Below are 21,729 nucleotides of genomic sequence, written 5' to 3' on the forward strand. Positions count from 1 at the left end.
TGGCCTGTGTTGATATTTGCCTTCTTGCCATTCTCTACTGTATTTTAGAAGTGCTGCTCTGAAGGGTTATATTCGCGTTCTTGATGAGCTAATCTATCGATCGAGACCAACCTACCTATCTCTTCCTTGTTCTTTTTCTTTTCACTTCGGTGGTTCGTTTCTGTGCACTGCTTATCACTCAAGTGTGAGTGCACGCTCACTGGTGCATTTTTGGTATAAGCTGGCCCAGCTTACTACCAACTAGCCCAGTTTAGGTTTGGACTTGCCCAGCCTGGGTACCGACTGGCACAGTTTTAGTACGAACTGGCCTAGCTCGAGTTCCAACTGGCCAAGTTTCAGTGTAAACTAGTCCAATTCAGCTGTTAACTGGTCCAGATTCGGTATGAACTGCCCCACCTTGGCTGCCAGCTGGCACAATCTTAGCATTGACTGGCCCACCTTAACTACCAACTAGCCCAATTTTTATATAAACTGATTTGTCTCAGATACCAAATAGCACAAGTTTTAGTTCAAACTGGCCCAGCTCAAATACCAACTGGCCCGGTTCCAACATAAACTGGCCCAACCTAACTGCCAACTTGCTCCTCCCTCTCTGGCAGAGCCTGCTGCCGGCGGCCAGCCTGCTGCAGGTGGGCAGCGTGCGGGAGGCGTGCTGTGCCTTCCTGCTGGGCCAGCTGCACCCGTCCAACTGCCTGGGCATCCGCAGCTTTGCCGACACGCACGCCTGCCGCGACCTGCTGGGCAAGAGCCATCGCTACGCCCTGCACCACTTCCGGGAGGTGGCCCACACCGACGAGTTCCTCATGCTGCCCCTCTCGCAGGTACCCTCCCTCTTCCAACACTTGCAGAGAGGTGGGCGCCCCTGAGAGGCTTACATTGTGTGCCTGCTGGCTGCGCAGGTTGAGGACCTCATCTCGAGCGACGAGCTGAACGTCACGTCTGAAGAGCTGGTCTACGAGGCCACTGTTGCCTGGATCAAGCACGACCTGCCCGAACGAGAAAAGTACCTGGGCAAGGTGAGGCACTGGGAACTCTTGCAGGGGCCGGTTCCGGATCTCTTTTTTTTGTTTTACCATGTTGCTATATTTGTCCCGAGTTTGGGATTTATGTGCGTACTTCAGTTTTATCTTGAAACTTATTGTACAACAAAAGGACCGCCTATACTCGGGTACAACTTAAGATCAGCAAAGGAAATCGGCACTGCTCCTCATCAGCGCAGCTGACTCCCTACGCGGTACAAAGAGTCCATTATTGGGGTATTTGGAGTGTGACGTGTGAGAAAAAGCATAGGAGAAAAATCAGGCAATGCCACGCATCAAGCGCAAATTTCCATTCGTAACTTGTACCTCAGTACTATACTAGTGTGTCTACCCGAGAACTAGCCAGTTGTAGCCTGTTTCTTTTACATGCGCAACATCAACAGCAGAAGCAGAAGAGCTGGGCTTGCTCCAGGTGGTTCCCTCGTCTTGCATTGTTTGTCGCAGAGCCGCATTTAGCAAACTGAAGAAAAAAGGATGAATGTTGACAAGTGCGAATTCAAGATAGCTGCTCCATGGTTACACTTTGTATTGAGAGAATAGTGCAGTGCAGGCCATGAACTGTGCACGAAAAAATGACAAAACAGCAGGGCTACCACTGTTGGAGCCCAGTTTTAAGGAGCGTGTGGGAACCAGAAGAAACTATGAAGTAGGGAATTTCCTAAGATTTGAAAATGCTTTAGAACTGATAACTAACGTACCGCCACGGATTCAAAACTTGTTTGCACCATTAAGAAATTTGTGAAACCTGGTATCGGTTGCTTGGGTACACGCAGACACACACACATACAGGTGTAGGCATGTGAGCTCATTATAATTGTAAATGTGCTAGTATTCCATGAGCATAACCTCTCACCACCATGTAAACAAAGATGTGGAAACTGTGCAGAAACCACGGGAGAGTTACATTGCAGGTACTGTTCCCTTGCTAACTACTTTCCCTCCTTGAAATTACGTCTCGCAAGCTCTGTCTCTATCTTCTCCACCCTCTCTCGTCCAGCTGCTGCAGCACTGCCGCCTGCCGCTGATGCGGCGCGAGTTCCTGCTGTCCAAGGTGGGCGAGGAGCCCCTGGTGCGGTCCAGCGACGAGAGCAAGGACCTGCTCATCGAGGCCATGCGCTACCACCTGATGCCCGAGCGCAGGGCCTCCCTGGCCGGGCCGCGCACCTCCCACCGCCGGCCCGAGGGCCTCCGCTCCTACCTCTTCGCTGTCGGTGGGTTTAATGCAGACGGCTGCCGCTGTTACTCCGTTGAGGGGGGACACTGGTCTTGAGGACCGAAAATTTGCCAAAAAATCAATTTTCTGTATTAATTTTATTTGCAGTCTACAGGTCCCAAAGAATGTACCTGAAAAATATCATAGCTGTATCATAAGTATTCACAAAGCTGTTGCCCTTTGAAGTTGCCTAAATGACCATTTTTGCCTACGGTTTGCAAACTTCACGCCCTTTTTTCTCAGTACCAATTTTTTTTCCACATGGTCAGCGGTCGGGTACAATATCTTTGGATGTACTGGTTCGATTTACATCATTTTTGCAGCATTCGAAAGCTTATGAACTGAACAGTGCAATAAAGCCACAAAAGTACAGAATTTATTTTTGCTGGCACACTATTTTATGCAGTTATTTTTACAAAAACATTGTGAATTGATGACCTGACATTTACGAATTTTACAGCATTTGCAGAAACCATGCTAAAATTACTGCAGTGGCATAGTTGCACTCCCTGGTCCTTCTAGAGCACAAAGGGATAAAAGCTTTTTGAGTATTTCATAGGTACATAATGAAAAAATTACCCAAAACAGAGTGACATAACATGTTGCACAACTAAACTTACACCCCATAGACGAAAACTGACCACATATTTGTGCTCAGAATGTTGAAATACACTCCATGTGTAAATCTCAAGCACAAAATAACAAAAATGTCCTCAAGACCAGTGTCCCCCCTTAAATGTCCCAGGGCAGGCGGGGCCCCAGGGTTATTTAAAGTAGCGTGAGGTGCTCACTGACTTAAATAAAAAAGTACTGAAGACGTTATTGCACCCTCTTTTGTGGCCTTGTTTCTGAAGAAGCACAGCCAGTAAATTGTGATCTAAGTTTTCACCAAATCTTCATACGTGGCACTAGGTCAGGGTGTCTAACAAATTTCCTAATTCAATTTCCCTGACTTTTCCAGTTTTCCACGACCATTTTAGTTGAAATTCCCTGACCAATACAACACGCGCCATTTTGTGGAAATGGTCCATGAAGCATATAAAAAGCGTAGAGAAAAGACATTCTATCATACGGAAAAACACATTTGTTGCAAGTGCCCTAATTCTCAAAATGCACTTTGATTAATTTCAGTTTGCTCATTGAGGTTTGCTTGCCTTCAGTTACGGCTTCAGAGTTTATTTCATCTTGCGGGATAGAAACTTCAAGTTGCGCTTCAGCAAGCACCTTTTGCTTTTTTTCTTGATTGTCCTGGCTTGACATGCAACGTGAACCGCATGGTGCGTTGCGCGTGCGCGTTGCGCGTGCGCGTTGCGCGTGCGATTTTTTGACGCCCGCGTCGACGATTCGCGCACGCGGCAGCTTCTGCCTCGCTCAGAAAATGACGCGCGTCGCGCGCGGCAGTGGGAGGAGCCTGACGACTTGCGCCAATGGGGAGCCGCGCGCCTCATGGCGGCAGTTTCGAAGCTCTCGAGGCAGCTGGCTGGCTCCGCCAGACATGTTTGTTAAGGCTTACCACCCCGGCAGGTATTGCATGGGCCCTTTCAGCAGCGGCGCGAATGATGTTTTATTGTACCGTTTTCGCCCACATTATAAACTCCTTTACCTCACAAGCAACTTCGTGCGTGCCTTGTGCGGCATTTTAGAGAGCGCTTAGAAGCGGTCGCTCGAGCTCCCGTCACCACTTCGCGGTCGAAGCCGCCGCCATGTTGCCGCCGCCGGCAGCACCACGCGCAGCGTGCGGGTAGTTCCACGGCAGCGTCAGCGCGCCTGTGATGTGCGCGGCGCGTTTTCGCGAGCAGAAAACACCCCATGCGGTTCACTGGGTTCGCGCTAAACCATGTTTCTTTTTGATTATGTAATTCTGGCTCCTGATGTCATAAGGAAGCTCTTTCAAAATTAGCCCCCCAAAAACGCTGCCTTTTAAAATTCGCTGGAAAAAAAGGCCCATTTTGCGTGCGATTTGGGCACCACCTAGACGTCCCTCTGCCGCAAATGCACCCAGCAACCTAAGCCAGGTGCGTGGACCGCACGGCGAGTTTCTGCACGTGATTCGTGCGAGGTATTTTCACGGCCGCGTCGACGATTTCGTGCCTGTGGTGGCTCCTTTCCTGCACAAGCGAGTGCGTTTGTGCCTTGAGTAGCATTTTAAAGTGGTTAGAAGTGGCCGTTGGAGCTACCGCACTACTCCGCGGCCGGTGCTGCCGCCATGTTGCCACCGCCTGCCGCTCGGCACGCACCGTGCGGGAGGTTTCCGTGGCGGCGTCAGCACGCCTCGGGCGTACGCGCCGCGTTTTCCCTTGCAGAAAAACCAGAAAACGTTTCATGCGGTTCACGCTTTCGTCGCGCGCGAACGTGTTACGTTCGGTTTGCGTTCGCGTTGCGTTCGACTGGTTTCCCCTATTCTAAAACTGTGTGTGCAGACCCCAAAGTGGTTTTCCCTGGCTGGTACTACTTGATTAAAAAATTCCCTGACAATTTCCTGACTTTTCCCGGTGGCTAAAAATTCCCTGACTTTTCCCGGTTTTCCCGGTTTTCCCGGTCGCTAGACACCCTGTAGGTATGCATTGATGAATCTCAGCTGGTTGACAGCCAATCCGGGTTCTCTCTTTTATACCCCGTGCCTTGTAGCTTGACGCTTAGCTTTGCGACATCAAGCCTTCATTTTTTTTTGTTCAGTTCTCTACTAGTGCAATGCGAGTCATCAATAATACTGTTTGATGATCACTTTCAGACTCGTCGAAAATTGTGCACGGGTTGTCTGAGAACGCTTCTTGCCATATGAATACAGTTGAGCCTAAAGGAAACGCGGGAGTGCTTCGAATGCTTCGGAACATGCCACTGGCCAGTCGGAAACGGAAAGAGCGAACTGGAGGTGATGTTACGAGCACTTCAGTGAGGACAAACGAAGATGTGCAGAGGGTCTCCATAGCATCTCCATAGTGTTGCCATTAGCGTCTCCAGCGTCCACCAAACGTCCATCACAAACGGTGCTCTAATCATGTATGATGTGTGCGTGTGGCCTGATACTTGCACAAAGAGTGAGGAATGCACCCAAGGCAGTTCTAAAGCATTCAAAACAGAGACAAAGTGCCGAATCAGGCTTGCTATCATGGCAAATATTTAGTGACCACAACGCCTGTAGCTGTGTGGGCAACAATTCCCTGTTTGCTTGTGATAACACCTCCTTTCCCACATGGGCAGCTTTGTTTTTGCCAGGAGTTCCTGGCGAATGGCGATGGGCTTTAGCTGGAGCTGCCAATTTGAGTTCTAGATTGCAGCCAAAGCCAATGTTGGCATCACTCGATGTGTATGGGCACGTTGTCCAACTTCAGTCATATCGAACTAGTGCAAGGCGCGTTACATGCAGAAAACACTTTTGGCTCTCCAGGCTTTTCAGTGGGCATAGTGGTCTTGGGATGCGCCCATTTGTGCATATATGGCATCACAGGTCAAAGTTGCGAATAAAATGTGCCTAGTATTGATGAACTCTGAATGTAATAGTACATGTGGCATCATCTGTGGTGGTTACAACCAGTAGGGTCAATATCACATTGCATCCTTGCTCTAAACGCTCTGCATCCTTTCATTATCTGGCCTGATGCTATTCCCGATATATAAAAAAGAACACAGCTGGTGCTTTTGCTGAATATTCTCAGGGGCTTTCATACATGTTACTGACAACAACCAGGAGTGCTGTAAGCACCTGTGACGTTATTTTGACTACTGAAATGTGCACTCCTTGGCGTAACAAAATTTGCGATTTGTTGAAGTTTTCAACCCCAAGTAGGACTTCATTACATCAAAGTTTGACTGTATGTGGGGAAAACCAATGCCGCATTGCTTCTCAATGAGTCCGGAACTGATAATCGAGGAGCCCAAGTGTCGCAAGACAGGTACAGTGCAGAACTAGAAGTCTGGAGGTCTGTGAAGTCGGGACAAGCTGGCCTGTGCACGTTGTCTCATCCGTCCAGGCGGGGGATCGCTGTTTGCCATCCACAGCGAGTGCGAGTACTACAACCCCCGGACGGACCGGTGGAGCTCCTTTGCTCCCACCATCCACCGGAGGTCCAGGGCCGGCATCACGGCACTCAACCGCATGCTCTACGCCATTGGAGGGTAAGCGCCTATAGCCCTGGTCTGGCCAGAGTTCCTAGAAAGTAATCAAAATGTAAGCCAACAACAATAAAAATACATCTGTAGATCAATGTTCGTTTCTTGTTGTGCTGCTTTTGACTAGGGGAATTGCAGGTACAATCAAAGCGGGAACCTTGTGCCTACGTAAAAGTTCCTTTGCCTTCGCAACCCCTTACTGGCAGCCAGGACAGGAGACATCAAGGAGCTTGTTCAAACAACTCGCTTTTGCTTTGTCTAGCAGCTTAGTGGGAGTGACACCTGCAGTGTGTAACTTTTGTGGTTTCATGTCAGGGGTTTTCTTTTTCTTTCATGAGACTTGGCAACTGGGTGATGTTTAGGCATATGCCACATGTCATAGCTAAGGTGATAACTGTTCTCACGGAGTTCACAGCCCCAAGAGCCATACACGCACATCACATAGATGAGGGTAGTGGCATCCTTAGACGGAGCCGTATGTTGTTAAAAATATTAGAAGAGGAAGAGGTGACTATTAGCAGTTGCCCTCAGCAATCACCATCATTGTGCAGTTTTGTCCGCCATTAAAGAGATCATTCATGTCCTGCGGTCCCCGCCGTAGTTTCTTCAACATGTCTCTTGCCCCTGCCCTCGCTGCAGCTTCGACGGCACGCGGGACCTGTCGTCGGTGGAGTGCTACGACCCCGTGCGCAACGCGTGGTCGCTGCTGCCCTCGCTGGGCAGCCGGCGCAGCTGCCTCGGGGTCGGGGCCCTGCGCGGCCTACTCTACGTGGCCGGCGGCTACGACGGGGCCTCCTGCCTGAGCAGCGTCGAGCAGTTTGACCCCCTTGTGGGCGCCTGGACCTCTGTGGCCGCCATGGAGTACCGCCGCCGGTACTGCCGCCTGGCTGTGCTTGGTGGGTCTTCCTCCTCCTCTTTCCCTCTCTGTCGGGGAGGATGGAGGCCTCCGCGTACATTTCAACGTTAAACAATTGCAGAATCCCATGCACGGGGTAAATTGCTGTGAAGCGAAGCTTCAAAATTGCGTGCTGTTCCGAATTTGTCCTCCACAAAGTGGATTTCAAAGTATTTCTCTGTGCTGACGAACAGGACGTGCTGCTCTAGCAAGACTGCGAAATGCTTCTGCCAGCGCCACAAATTGGTTCAGCCAGCAATTGAAGCAGAGGTTTCCCTTAGCACCATGGACTGGTTCAGTCAGTGGTCAAAGTGTGGTCAGTGGCACTTCTGTCAGTGCCGTGAAACCACACGGGGCGCTTGCTTGTTTTTGTCTGCACTTGAAGGTCATAGAGATGGTACGAGACATTCCCTGGATTTGTACCTAGAGTAATCCCAGCCGAAAAAAAACAATTGGAGGTCCATTTGGACCTGTCGGAAACACAATTGGTTCATTTGGAACAATTGGAAATGCAAATGGTTCCAAGTAGACCAATTGTGTTTTCGGCATGTCCAATGGGGCTCCAGTTGTTTTTTCGGCTGGGATAAGCTTTGCTTAAAACAGAACGGAGTCCCATTTTCATCTCCGCAAAGAGTCTGTGAGAGTCTTGGCAGAGCTCATTGTAGAACACAAGTGTGGGTGATTTCCCACACAGCCTTAAAAAGGTGCTGATCGAGGGGGGAGCAATTGCCGGCACACCACGCGAGGCTGGGTCCTCCGGTTAATTAACACCACCCTCCCTCCCTGCCATGGCTGCTGCTGCGCAGAGGACTGCCTGTACGCAGTGGGAGGCCACGACGGGGCCAACTACCAGTCGTCGGTGGAGCGGCTGGACCCGCGGGAGGGCCGGTGGCGGCTGCTGCCGTCGATGCACAGCCGGCGCAACAGCTGCGGCGCGGCCGTCCTCGACAGGGCCCTCTACGCCGTGGGCGGCAACGACGGCTCCCTCTGCCTCAGCAGCGCCGAGCGCTTCGACCTGGCCGCCAACATGTGGGACCACGTGGGCTCCATGCACTCCCGCAGGTGCTCCCTTTTGCTTTCATTCCCCTTCCGGTCCCTTCTTGGCACCTGGTTCCCCTTGGCTCCTGGACCCTCTGGTAGCTCATGTTTCTTTTTGGTTTCTGGACCATATGGCAGCTTCTGGACCCTTGGATAGCTTCTGGACCCTCTGGTAGCCCATGAACCGTGTGATAGCTCCTGGTCTCCTTTGGCTCCTGGATCTTCTGGCAGCTCCTGGACCGTATTGTAGCTCCTGGCTGTTCTTGGCTTTCGGAGCTTTAGGTAGCTCCTGTCCGTATGGTGGCTTCTGGTCCCCCTTGGCGCACGGAATTTCTGGTAGCTCCGGTCCCTATGGTAGCTTGTGGTCCCCATTAGCTCTTTGGTCCCCCTTGGCTCCAAGGACCCTATGGTAGCTCCTGGACCCTCTGGTGGCTCCTAAAACCTTTGGCGGCTCCTGGTGCTTTTAGCTCCTGGTGCTTCTAAATCCTGGTGCCCTTGTCTCCAGTGCCCCTTTCACTCCTGTGCCCTTTTGGCTCCTGTGCCCCTTCCTGCTGGCAAGGGATTCAATGCATGCCCTTGCCTGTCTCCCTGCAGGACGACCCACGAGGTGGTGCAGGCGGACGGCTACCTGTACGCCGTGGGCGGCAATGACGGCAGCTCGAGCCTCAACACGGTCGAGCGGTACGACCCCCGGCACAACAAGTGGATGCTCGTCACAGCCATGATGCTCCGCCGGAGCAGCGTCGGAGCGGCCGTGCTCGACTGCCCCGTGCTGGAGCGCTCCGGCTCCTCCTTCGCCGCCTCCATCATCGGTGCTGCCTCTGCCGAGCCTTGAGAAGGAGGAGGCAGTCCGATTTCGTTTCGCATCTCTACGACACCTACCACAATCGAAAATGAGGCAGCATTTTTCACATTTTTGTGCACTGCACTGTTGCACCCAAGCCCCGCGGCACTGAAACCTAGTGCACGGGAAAAAACGCAGGTGTCTGCTTTGTAGAGGGTGCTGTGCGGAGTAAGAAGCACCCTCGAACGTCAGTGAAGCCACTTTGGGAGCCGTTTGAAAAAGGAAAGGCTTTGTCGTGTGTTTGTTTGCACTCACAGCTTGAAAGCCCCCTCTCAGTGGCTATACCTGATGCAAGTGATGGACCAACACTGCCCAACCAAAGAGTGACCTTGACAAAGCTTCACTTAGACGTTACTGGGCCACACTGAGTGAACTCTGATGGCGCATTTCACGGCACATCGTATGCTTTGCCTGCTTTCAAAGCACGGCCATGTGACCAGTGGAATGGCTGCTATTCATGTCTGGCCCTTGCTGTGAGCCTAAATGTGGTGCGTGTGAAATGAGCGTGACTGTCGCCCTTTTGGCATTTTCGCGGACACCTGTTTGTGCCGAAGAGTTTGTTTGTGTTACTTTGCTTTGTTTTTCATTGTTAGTTGGAGTGAATAGGAAAAAAAGACCGCTGAGCAAATGTGTTTCCAAGCTTTACTCGTGTGTGTAACTGCACGGAGTAAGCTCTGACCTGTAAGAAATGGTGTAAGAAGTCAGTTTATTGTCTATCCCGGTGCTTTACACAAGTTTTCTATTTGGGACTGCCTGTTCACTGCCAATTATTTGTGCAGGAGGCTGTTTTGCTACCTCTGGCAGTCATTTTATTGGTTGAAACTGAACTGACTTTGTTTGTGCATTGAATATGTGCATCGGGTTGTGAGTTCAGAGGTTTAATTTATTCTAAACTTAGTAAGCCCAAGAATGGAGTTCGTTCATGTCCTTTCAGTCAGTCGTGTAGCCGTAGGTGAGAAAGATTGAGCGAGAAACTTAATTTTGCCATTTGTCTTGCCTTTTTTTTTTCTTTTTGTTATCAATTAAACAGGAATTTGAAGTTTGTGTGTCAAAAATCAGGCCAGTAATACTTACAACATTCTTTTTTGTCTGCTACATCAGGCCAGTCATTCCTTGCAGCCTGCCAAGCTCTGTTTCGTTCATTTACAGTGGCTAACTGCAATGCACAAGTTTTGTACAGCACCTTTCATTAGAAGAGCGCGGCATCTCGACAGACCAATTATGAATATATACTGGAAAAACTTGGAACATAGCTCACACATCGTAGACTAGAGAGTGCTTTTTTTAAGCATGACTTGCATATTTTTTCTTGCCTTCATAACTATTTTACGTGCTCCGATGGCCATTGCGTGTCATGTGTTGGCATGCATGGAATAACCGGATCCACTACCGAGAATGTTATTGGCACTAGTTTTTTCACCGTTGTAGTTAAATTCCTGTAAAGCACATGTACAAGGTTTCGCATAGAATTTGGGTCGGTCTGTTGTGTGATGCTGACGTTTTCTTTTTGTTCGCAAGATTGTACGCAATACAGTGGAATCTCGGTGATACGAATTCGGTTGATACGAATTTCGTTGTGATACGAATTTTTAAATTCCCCAGCGAAAATGCATTGTATGCAATGTAAAAAAATTCGGATGATCCGTACGCATTTATCACCTGGTGCGGGTGATACGAACACGGGAGCCGCGAGCAGACGACTGCGGCGTGGACGGGAGGCGGGAATGTTGGTGTGGCCGTACGGCCTTGGTTGCGCGCGGGCACAAAAGCATGGAGCGTGAACCGCATGGAGCGTTTTCTGCTCGCGAAAACGCGCCGCGCACGCCACAGGCGCGCTGACCCTGCCGCGTAACCACCTGCACGCGCCGCGGCCGGCGGCGGCAACATGGCGGCGGCTTCGGCCGCGAAGTGGTGTCGGGAGCTCGAGCGACCGCTTCTAAGCGCTCTCTAAAATATCGCTCAAGGCACACACGAAGTTTCTTGAGCGGTAAAGGAGCTTATAATGTAGGTGAAAACGGTACTATAAAACATCATCCGCGCCGGTAGTGAAAGCGCCCATTCAATATCTGCTGGGGTGTTAGGCCTAAACAACTCCGGCGGGGCCACCGGGCTGTCCGGAGCATGGAGGAAAGAATACTTTCCTCCATGGTCCGGAGCGTTTTCAAACTGCCGCCATGAAGAGCGCACCTCGCCATTGGCGCAAGTCGGCAGGCTCCTCCCACTGCCGCGCGCGTCAGGCGTCATTTTCCGGGCGAGGTAGCATCTGTCGCGGGGGCGAAATCATCAACGCGGGCGTGAAAATAATGCGCGCGCAACGCCGACGCGCACGAATCGCATGCGGTTCGCGTGCGCCCGTCGCGTTGAAGGTGAGCTCGCGTTCTTTTGACTCCCGCGTTGACGATCCGGGCCGGCACCCCGGCGCCAGCCTCTGCCAGGGTGGTACTCCCACGGCCGGGCTAGAGCGGCCGCGTGCGCACGTTGGTATCGACACAGCGCGCGTCTAGCCCGGCCGTGCTCACTGCTCAGCCTTGGTTTCCGCCAACGTTGCCGCGAACGGCAGTGGGAGGAGCCTCATGACTTGCGCCAATGGGGAGACGCGTGCCTCATGGCGGCAATTTCGAAGCGCTCGCAGCAGCTGGCTGGGCCACCTCCGCTGCGCACATTTGGCGCGGATGATATTTTATAGCGCAGTTTTCTCCCACTTTATGAGCTCTTCCCCGCATGAGCAATTTAGTTTACACCTTGAGCTGCGTTTTAACAAAAGGTTACAAGCGGTCGCTGAAGCTACTTGCACCTCTTCACGGCAACAGCCGACGCCATGTTGCCGCCGCCTGTCACATGCGCGGCACTATTCCATTTTTTCTTGTTTTCTGATGATACGAATTTTCGGGTGATACGAATATTTTTGCCACCCCTTGAGATTCGTATGACCGAGATTCCACTGTATTTATTTGCCATTGCGAGACTGACTTTGCATGTCACATTGATTGATTGATTGATTGTAGGGTTTAACGCGCCAACGCAGCGCAGGCGATGAGGCGCGCCGTAGTGGAGGGCTCCGGATTAATTTTGACCACCCGGGGATCTTTAACGTGCGCCGAAATCTCGTACACACGGGCATTTTTGCTTTTCGCCTCCATCAGAAAAGCGGCTGCCGCGGCCGGGAATCGAACCCGCGACCTCGTGCTCAGCAGCGCAACGCCTTAGCCACTGAGCACATGTCACATTGATCTGCAGGAGTTCACTTTTTCTGTTGGACTGTTTCCACCATTCTACCAGTGGTGGGTCCGAGTTATTTACCGCCATTCTAGCGTAAGCTTGTTTTGTTCTTGTTTCTTCTTCTCTACATTCCGCATTCCGTTTTTTTTTTTTTTTTTTTCCTTTTATCTTGTTGTTTTGTACCTCGATGCAAGAGGTCACCTACCCCTGTGCTTATTATTAAGCACTGGCCCAATACCTCGTTCAGAGATTATGTTCCTATATTTATGTGTGTTTGGCGTTTACTTTATTTTCTTGTGAACTGATTGGTTTATGGTGAACCTTATTCAAAAGATTGAAGAGAGATTTACTACCTGAAGAGGTTCACTGTCCAAAGAGATTCACTGTCTGAGATTTCTTCCACGGCAAATTACTGTGTTGATTGCAGTTATTGTGGCTTATTCCAGAAAAAAAAAAAAAAAAGAAAGCCATGTGAGGTAGAATTAGTTCCCAACACGTTATTTGCTTTGGGACTGCCTAACTACATGAGGCTCAAAATGTGTGCTTGTAAAGCCTGATATCACCTGGAAACATTGCCCTTGAGGTGTGTGTTAGAAGACTACAGGCAATGGATGACATGCTGAAATGTGTCAAAGCTGCGTTTGTACGAAATACGAAAAGTGGATGGCTTGGTAAAAGAATCACTTTTTCGGGTTATTTTTTTTTAAACACCAAACGAGAAACTTTATTTCCAGCCCATTGCAGCAGCATTTTATTAAGTTGCTGTAACTGCCTTCACCACTGCCCTCACATTTTCCAGCCTGTATCCTGCCGCATTTCAACCGACTTTGTTTTCATACGTATATGCTATTCTAGTTTTAAATAATCTTTCCATCAGAAAAAAAAGACATTCAGTAATCATTTGTGCCAGCTAGAAAGGGATGATAAGACAGTCAGCCTAAGATGCTGGAAGATTGTAGGGAAAAAAAAACAGATACCGATAAGATGGCCTAACCACAAATGCCGGATTGAAATTCTTTTAATAAATGCAAATTGCTTTCGACACAGACAGTGTCTGTCAATACTTCATCTTAAGACATAAACTCAAATTTCAGTTTTTTAGAATAAAATTTTCACTGCTGTAAAGAAAGTTACCTCCACACTACAGGGCATATCTAGCTGAATCCTTAACTAGGGCGTTTCACTTTACATTATCCCTTGTGCCTTTCTCATTGAGAATAAGTGCGACTCTTGTCAAATCTTGAAGGCATAATCGAGAGAAGGAGAAAAAGTGTAAGTTGAAGTAAAAAAGAACTGAATTGACAGAGTCTGCGCTAGTTGGTGTATGATTCCCTTCATTTACGGATCAGCCTACATGTACCTAACGGACAGCCAAAATTCCGTCATTGCATTTTTGTTGTCCATTAAGTATTCGTAGACTGACCCTCAAGGTAACTGAATTGAAACTTCTAAAATAGATAGTCTTTGCCTCGTTACTGCCATTTCTTGTTTTTTTCTCTTTTTTCTTGTTTCTTGTTCAAAACAAGCATTTCTTGTTTTCAAAGTAGTCTTTTTGTATCACGGGAGGGGCGAGGTGTTGTAATTCAGGTATTATATACAAACAGTATTATTTCATAACAATGCCTAGTTGAAAAAAAAAAGGACTACTAGTCTCTGACTTTAGTATCACATAGAATGTGTCAAACTTAGAGCGTCTGCCTGCCCGCACTGTGACTGCCTGTGTGACCGCGTTTTTTCTCGTGGTGTGCCTGCCGTGATGAAAGCGTCGTGTGTGCCCCGTCTCTTATGATCAGTAGACTCACCACTGCTCCGGCTGTGCACCAGGGCGATGAAGTAAACGCGAGCAGTGCAAGTGCAGTCCCAGGAGCATATACTACGTCCCTCTCGTGTCCACGTGCTGGTGTGGATGCGGTGGTGGAAGCCTTTTCCCCCCTTGTATTAGCAGTGTTACACTGGGCAGTGTGCACTGAACGTGCACTCTGAGCCCCCTCTGACTGCACTACGTTACAGGGTAGTGTGCACAGGGTGTTTGGGAATGAAGTGTTAAGCGTGAGGTTTCCATTTGAGAAGAGTTGCCTGTTTGAGTCGTATGAAAGCATTTGCGACGGAGTATCCATGTTTGATGGCTGGCTGGCTGGCCGGCCGGATTGTGATGGCTTGGATTGGCTGAGTGTTTGATGACAAAATGTCGTCTGTGGTCACGCATTAGGACCGCAGTTGCTGTCTAGCTTAAGCTGGGGCTTGGCATCTCGCTTGCTTGTCAGTTTTGGATTTGACTTGAACAGTGACTGTATTGGCGCGTGCCCCAGGGTTGCTCGAAAATTTGCTTCAATACGCTTTCAGCCATATTGTAGAACTCCTAGCTGTGTCGAGTTTGTGCCCCCACTTGTACATGCTCATGAATTCTGCGCAATTTTGCCTCATTTTCTTTGCTGCACTCGTGCAAACATCACGCATCGCCCACTGCCACTGTCAACATTTTCAGCCGTGCAGTACTGAGAATTCTTCTGATGTGTACGTCTTGTATGTCTCGTGTGAAACTTGCGTGGCGAGTAGATTTAAACCCAGTATTAGCACAGTTAGAAACATGACTTCTGCATTCCTAGAGTTCGTGTCGTAACGAAAGATTTCAACTGCATTTTAAGCACACGCCTTCGACATCACCTTTTCAACAGCTTTATAACTCACCCAGCTTCACAAACCTTTTTATTTTTTTTCCTGAATTATGAATTCTAATTTTGCCGTAAATCAAACAGTGCTTCAGCCTGTGTTTGTGCCTACTTCGACAGAGTGTGGTGATTGATTCCATCGCTCCTTGTGCAGTTTTGCGGCTTTCACTGCCAGCCTGACGACGCCTTGTACAGCCATTTAGACTTGCACGCCTAATTGATAATCGCGACTAACATATACCGGTGCTTTCCTCACGCATTTTTTTTCCCTTCATAACTTAGCTACATCTATCTATCGGGAAAGGACATGTGAACTACAAATGGCCATCTTTCAGTGTTCGCTTGGCCAGAAACCAAAGCAAGTTCAGCCGTGTTTCCGTCGTGATGCCTTCTTTCCCTTTCCGTATGTTTAATTTTTTTACTGCTGTAAACACTGTTGGTACAAAAACTGATACCGACCCAGTGCTTTCTTGCCCACTCTGCCATTTGTAGAGAGCCGTGGCACCTAAGCTGCCCATACGGCTTACATTTTAGGACGTTCCTGTATGACTTTCCCGTATGGTTTTTCCCATATGGCTTTTCCGTATGACTTAATAACCGTATGGCGTTCCCGTATGACTTAACGGTATGGTTTTTTGCATATGGCTTTTCCGTATGACTTAATAACCATATGGCGTTCCCGTATGACTTAACTATGGTTTTCCCATATGGCTTTTCCGTATGACTTAATAACCGTATGGCGTTCCCGTATGACTTAGCTGTATGGTTTTTCCCATATGGCTTTTAGATATGACTTAACCATATGGCGTTCCCGGATAACTTAACTGTATCGTTTTCCCATATGGCTTTCCTGCATGACATAACTGTATGGCTTGCCCGTACAGCTTGCTCGCATGGCTTGCCTCTGCTTTATGGAACCAGCAGTTGTGATACATATTTCCTCTACTGCACAGTATTACCATCGACAAACCCTCAGCATGCAGTGCAGCTGTTAGATAGAGTACAGTTGGTAACCTTCGACAATAGTGCATCAACATGCAGAATGAGGAGGGGGTAGAAAAGAAAATGGAATGGGTGTCCTCCTTTGCGGAAGTGCTACTTGTTCCTTTTCGGCATGCAAATTTATTTTCCCTTGTCCGCTGCTACTTTGTACTTTACCTTGCTTTGGTTTTCCTGTCCATTGCAATTCACTTTATCCACTGCCCCATTTCTGCATCCTGTAGGGACGGTATGTTGTTTTGAAAGGGAAGGCAAGAAGGGAGGTGGTTCGACAACCGGTGATTTTGAAGTATTGCAGTATCGTGTGATTCTGAATAGCTTTCCTGGAGAAAAGCACGTCTAGTCATGTTCATGTTCCCTCCCCCTTCCTGAGGCCAGAATGAATGGGACAGCAGTGCTGCGTTTTGTGCGAAGCGTTTTCAGCTTGTTACCGTTTGATGTGCTCTAGTGGCACTGCTTAGTGCAAACTCTTGCATGAACAGTGGCATGTGAAAGAAGCTTGAAAGCTTTGAATGTGTTGGCGGTGTGAGTCGTGTAAATATGCTTGGAAATGGTACCGACGTACTTACAGAGTACTGTGGAGGGACAGAGGCTTCCACATTCTGAATTTCTCCGCCCCCTGCCTCTTCCTTTTCCAAGTCTTCCAATATCACGTCCGCAGGCGCACGTTCAGTATTGTGTACAATAAAATTAGAGTGCACCGTTTGCAAGTGTAGTTGTTGAAGTGTTCGACTAAGTCAAAAAGCCGCATTGTCGCAGGTTTTGTTTGTTTTTTTGTTTGTCCACTTCCTGTTCTGCAACGGTTCGCTGCAAGCTGCACCTTTGTGGCACAGGCTAGACTCGGGTAGTTTTAGACGTACACTTGCACTTTTTGTGCGCAGAATTGATGTAGTCAGCACTTGCTGTTTGTTTGCTTTTTTTCGTCAGTGGCTGTGATAGTTTTAGCATTGCTTGTCGTGTGTGTCTGTGTGTGTCCACTTAGTAAAAACATGGCTGGGAAAGAAGCAATCTCTACAAGGCTTTGCATCAGGTGTGCCCCGCAAAAGCTGCCCGCTCTGTGCTAGCGGGCGCTTTGCGGGAACTCACTGCAATGTTCGGAGTAGCGCGTACTCGTGTGTCAAGTGAGTGTTGTAGCCCCCACAATTTTTGTTCGTTTGTGTAGTCGTCGTGACGCGTCCAACCACTCGCACGCTTGTAGATATGTTACAAACACACAAGTGAAATTGACCAAGGTGTCAGTTTTTTTTTTATTTCCTTTCTCTACCATTCCTACATTCAAAAAAGGCTTGTAATAGCCACTAAGCAAGCTTTCAATGTTGTTTGAAGTCCTCCTTTTTTTTGTTTCGGTGTGCTGTACCTTTTTCGTAATTTGTCTACCCAGTGAGTCCTCCCCGGTGAAATGGTCTTGGCTTTACTTTTTTGTGCGCGTACCCAGAAGAGTCTACTTACACGCACACAGAGTGCATATACTGTCCAGACTGTTTATGACAAAGTTGGCAGGAGTTAGTAACAACTGCGCAGTGCAGCCGTAAATCTTTCTGAATTAGCGGTTCTTCAGATACCCCAAATTCCTTTTCGCTATGCATATCCACCGGAGCTCCTTCATTCTCTTCATTGAGACTGTGCAGAAACACATTGAAAAAGCTCAAACGAGGATGGGGAATAGTAATCACTTTGTTATAGTTGCGATTTCATTATAACGGACTTTGTTATAACCATCCTTGACAGTATATAACCGTATATATATGTATCATAAAACACAGCAAGCAGTAGCATCAGCCACTGTTTATTTAGGCGTTGTTTGATCCATTCCCTACTTCTGGAAGAGAAATACATGCTTGTAGATTCATGCCTGCAAGCATATGCCTGTAGACTGGTGTTAAGGCAAAGTATTAGGATTATTTCTATCACCATGCACTTTGCACCGTTGGGTAGTGGCAGTGTAACTTGCATTCCACCCTAGCACAAACGCTTTGTTGCACCGCTAGCTGTGTCTGAAAAAGGCAAACTGTCACTCATAGACAAGTTTAATCTGTCTTTTTGCAAGTTTGCTTGCTTTGTTCAAGGTGCTAGGTATTGTGTAGACATGGTATGAAAAAAAAAAGGATCTGCATTTTTAGGTGACATAAACTATGGGCATTTAGACGACAAACAGTTAGTGGCCCGAAAGACTTTGTGGCATTTGTAGCGATGTGATGGTTCTTTCAAGGAACAGGTCGACTTAAACCAGTTTCGACTAAGTTGCAAAGGTTGCAACAAAGTCAAAACATAGATTAGCGTGAGTGTTTCATTTCTACTTCAAGTTATGGATCCAAATGTACTTACTATAGCAGAAGTGGTGGATGCTAAATTCTCATTGCACCGTTCGCAAACGAAAACTGGAAGTTGATTCTTCTTGGGCTCAGTATTCAGTAAAAAAATTTCCCAGCAAGCCAAAATGTTTGTGCCTTTGCAAGAAATGGGTCAGTTGTGCAGGCATGTATTTCTTGATGGAACCCAGTTGCTCAATTGTTGGTGTGATGCGCACTGCAACCACCGTAGTCAAGCCAAATCTAGTGAGCGTTCAGGTACCAAAAAGGCGTGTACCAGGCTGCTGCACTGACTTCAACACTGCACATGCACTTGCACAGCAATGCATGTACGGTGGCACTTTTTTTTAACCGAGCGCACTGCATCGCTGGCAGATTTTTAACACCCGTCTACTTCTGGTTGGCTCGGGTTCCGCAACGGCTCTAATTAAGCACCAAACTTGTACATCCAAGCTTGCATGCTGAAGGAGCTTTCTGTAGATGGAGTACTTAATTAAAGTGGGAAACAAAATTTGCAACCACTCAACACTGCCAAAGCTGATGGCGGAAATTTTAGTGCCGAGTGCAGCTAACCTAGCCACCGCACTGGACCCCCATGTTCACTGTGTTTATCTATGCGCACGTGTTCAAGAGTTGAAGCTGGAAAGAGTGTATTGTGTATAACTCTTCCTTGGGGTGACTGGCTCTTATGATTTGGTGTTGCACAGCATCTAGCTGTCCTCCTTGCTGCTCTGGTGTTGTGCTGTTTGTGTGAAACGTCTCTCTTTCCAGTTTGTGTGGTGGGTGGGTTCTGCTGTAATCGGTGAATGGTACGGTGTGTCCTCCCCTGTTTGGTATTTATGAGAACGTGTGGTTGGCCCTGTCTGACCATGCCAGTTGCCGGTCTTTCGCTTGGCTGAATAAATGTCCCAGCAGTGAAACTGTTTGATGGGTGCGCCTCATTTATTCCCAAGTGCCATGCTGACACGCTCTACAGACACAAGGTACAGGCCCTGGTTTCCCCCTCCTCTTCTATTAGGTCAGTTTTGTTGAAGACAGTCCTCATACCAAGCTATGTCTTTGGTGACATAGCTAAAGGCAGAGTGAACAGCTGAGGAGGGCACATTTTGTTTTGAGACACCTATTTACAGGAGAGAGTTGGGATCACAGGGCATTCGTTCAGCAACTTTTGTATATGAGAAGCCCATTGCTGTTCCCTGTAACATGTTTTTTTTTTATTGGATTTCTTGTTTAAAGGAGTAACGACACCAAATTTTTGCATTTTGGTTTTTGTGCTGTAAACAATACCTTTGTCGACAACTAATTATGAAAATTGAGCAAGACTCGTTCAGCAGCTGCATATAAATAATTACAGCGCATTTCTTGCAACAAATTTAGGTTGCCAGCAGAACAGATGGACTAAATTCCCTTCAGTGGACGTTCCGAGCCATGACAGAAGCCACGACGTTGCACTGTTATGGCCACAAAGCTGCAGGTGGTGACGTCAGTCAAAAACCAGTGACGTTGCTCGCGTTTTTCTGTGCTTCCATGTGGTATGCATTGGCCCATCGAAGCTTCCAGTGGTGACCGGCCCAAGGAAATTTGGAAAGCAATTTGCAAATTTGTGTATTTAGATGCTATTTACTGGGCGGAATTTTTAATTGGGATTTATTTCAGTTCATTTGTGTTCATGATGTTGGTTCTTCCTGGTTTTTTAAAAAACGGCATTGATTCTTTTAAAGCTGATGACGCCGTTGACAGACCCCGCCTTGTAAAACAAGATTGCTGACAAATGCAGCCCGGTTGACAGCCATGCTACACACCTAGCATTTTCATCGCTGAAAAAGAAATTGGCAAAAACAAAGAAGTTCAAGCAGTGAAGATAAATAGAAGACAAAAGGGAAAAAGTTATTTAGATGCTGGCACTAGCGGCAGTTGTTAAAGGTTTCCTAATTAATGGGTAATTGGGGTTTCAATCAGCGAATTTTCATTTCATGGCCGTTTTTCTTTCTGGCAATAAATTAGTAGTTTAAATTCCTATCGCAGTATAATCAGCAAACAAGCCTTGTGGGTGCATGCCAAACACATTGAGGGCATCAGCATCATCATCGAAAGCCGAGTGCCAAGGTAAAGTTAACCCTCTTAACAGTTTTTTCTCGGATGAAACACAAATCAAACATTTCATGACCAGGTGTCTACTAAGGCGCTTTTGACAGCCTGGTTGAAAACCAGTGACATCTTGCATGTATAAGGAAAGAGAGCTTCAGCCACAGAGACAACCCGTTGAGCGTTCTCGAGAAACAAGTTCACCTGCTTGTTGGTTGCGACTCTTCAAGTACTAATTACTGGCGCTTGTAGGTTCCAGATGCGTACCTAAATCTGTTCAGAGTAAAATGTAAAAAAAAAAAAAAAACTATGCAAGAATGCCAAATCCAGGCTGGGCAGTCTTTAACTGCATCAGCTACTAACCTTGGCATCTGATCATCTTCCCCACAAGGGAAGATGACGGAAGATCACAAGGGAAGAGCCAAGGCATTGTACATTTACACTGCTCTTATGAAATTTTGAAACCATTTTTTTTTTCATTTGTATGACAATCTTATTAATTTGTACCTTGCTGGGAGGAACCCAGATTTTAAGGATATTTTGTCTTAGCGCCACATTTCACAACAGCGCCCTCACCTCGCTTGTCAAGGCAGGCCACAGGGTCTTGCTACACTTATGTTTTGCACTGCAGTAAGAATTAGGGGGCAGGATTCTGTTGCTTGTGCAATGGAAGATTTTCACTTCTTCCAAACGAGCAGAGCAAGCATTTCACCCAAATTTTCTGCTGGGGAAAAAAGAGGCAAGATAGTAGAAACGTGCAAAACACAAGCGCGGACAGACAAGCAGTTTCTGCTGATGAAGCTCCGAAAAGCTTTTGCTGAAGCGATGCAACATGTTCATTGGCAATAACTGACTCGACCCTTCACGCTAACTAAAACACTCAATGCAAGGTGACATACAAACGTCAAGTGCTGCAGTTTAAAAAAAAACTTCTTTGAGAAAAGGTTTCGAGACGCACGAAAATCACTTTGAAGCAGAGCTGCTAACGCAGTGCACGGGAAAAGGCAGGCGGTGAACACCGCCCCAGGCACTTTCATAACAACGCTGAAAGCGTGCAATGAGAAAAAATGAAGGAAGCTCGCACTAATGTGCAAGACTTGAATGTAGCGAAGCTGTACGCAGCCTTCACGATCATCACGACGATATAAGTCCTCGATGGCTTATTCATCGCTGCCACAATGACCTTTACTCCATCATTGCTGCTGTAAGTGTGAGCTTCCTTCATTTTTTTTTTGTGGAAATAATAATGCTTGGAGATCACCCTGGCGTGGCATACGCTACGACGTGTTTTTCTCGTCCCGAGCAAGT

At 47.8% G+C, this 21,729-nt stretch overlaps 1 protein-coding gene across 2 annotated transcripts in view; it reads left to right on the plus strand.

The window, feature by feature from the left end:
* Positions 1-9,398, plus strand: part of LOC144147307 (kelch-like protein diablo) — a 28,213-nt gene extending 18,815 nt beyond the window's left edge. For both annotated transcript variants that reach the window (XM_077679410.1, XM_077679409.1), the window contains 7 exons: positions 600-821; positions 900-1,016; positions 2,038-2,251; positions 6,225-6,369; positions 7,003-7,259; positions 8,065-8,320; positions 8,891-9,398. In XM_077679410.1, the coding sequence (XP_077535536.1) occupies positions 600-821; positions 900-1,016; positions 2,038-2,251; positions 6,225-6,369; positions 7,003-7,259; positions 8,065-8,320; positions 8,891-9,131 (1,452 nt within the window). In that variant the 3' untranslated portion in view covers positions 9,132-9,398. The remainder of the gene's footprint in view (positions 1-599; positions 822-899; positions 1,017-2,037; positions 2,252-6,224; positions 6,370-7,002; positions 7,260-8,064; positions 8,321-8,890) is intronic.
* Positions 9,399-21,729: the final 12,331 nt, after the last annotated feature.

The sequence above is a fragment of the Haemaphysalis longicornis genome, unplaced genomic scaffold (genome assembly GCF_048455015.1).
Source record: "Haemaphysalis longicornis isolate Haplotype H1 unplaced genomic scaffold, Haemaphysalis longicornis Haplotype H1 scaffold_7, whole genome shotgun sequence".
NCBI lineage: Eukaryota > Metazoa > Arthropoda > Arachnida > Ixodida > Ixodidae > Haemaphysalis > Haemaphysalis longicornis.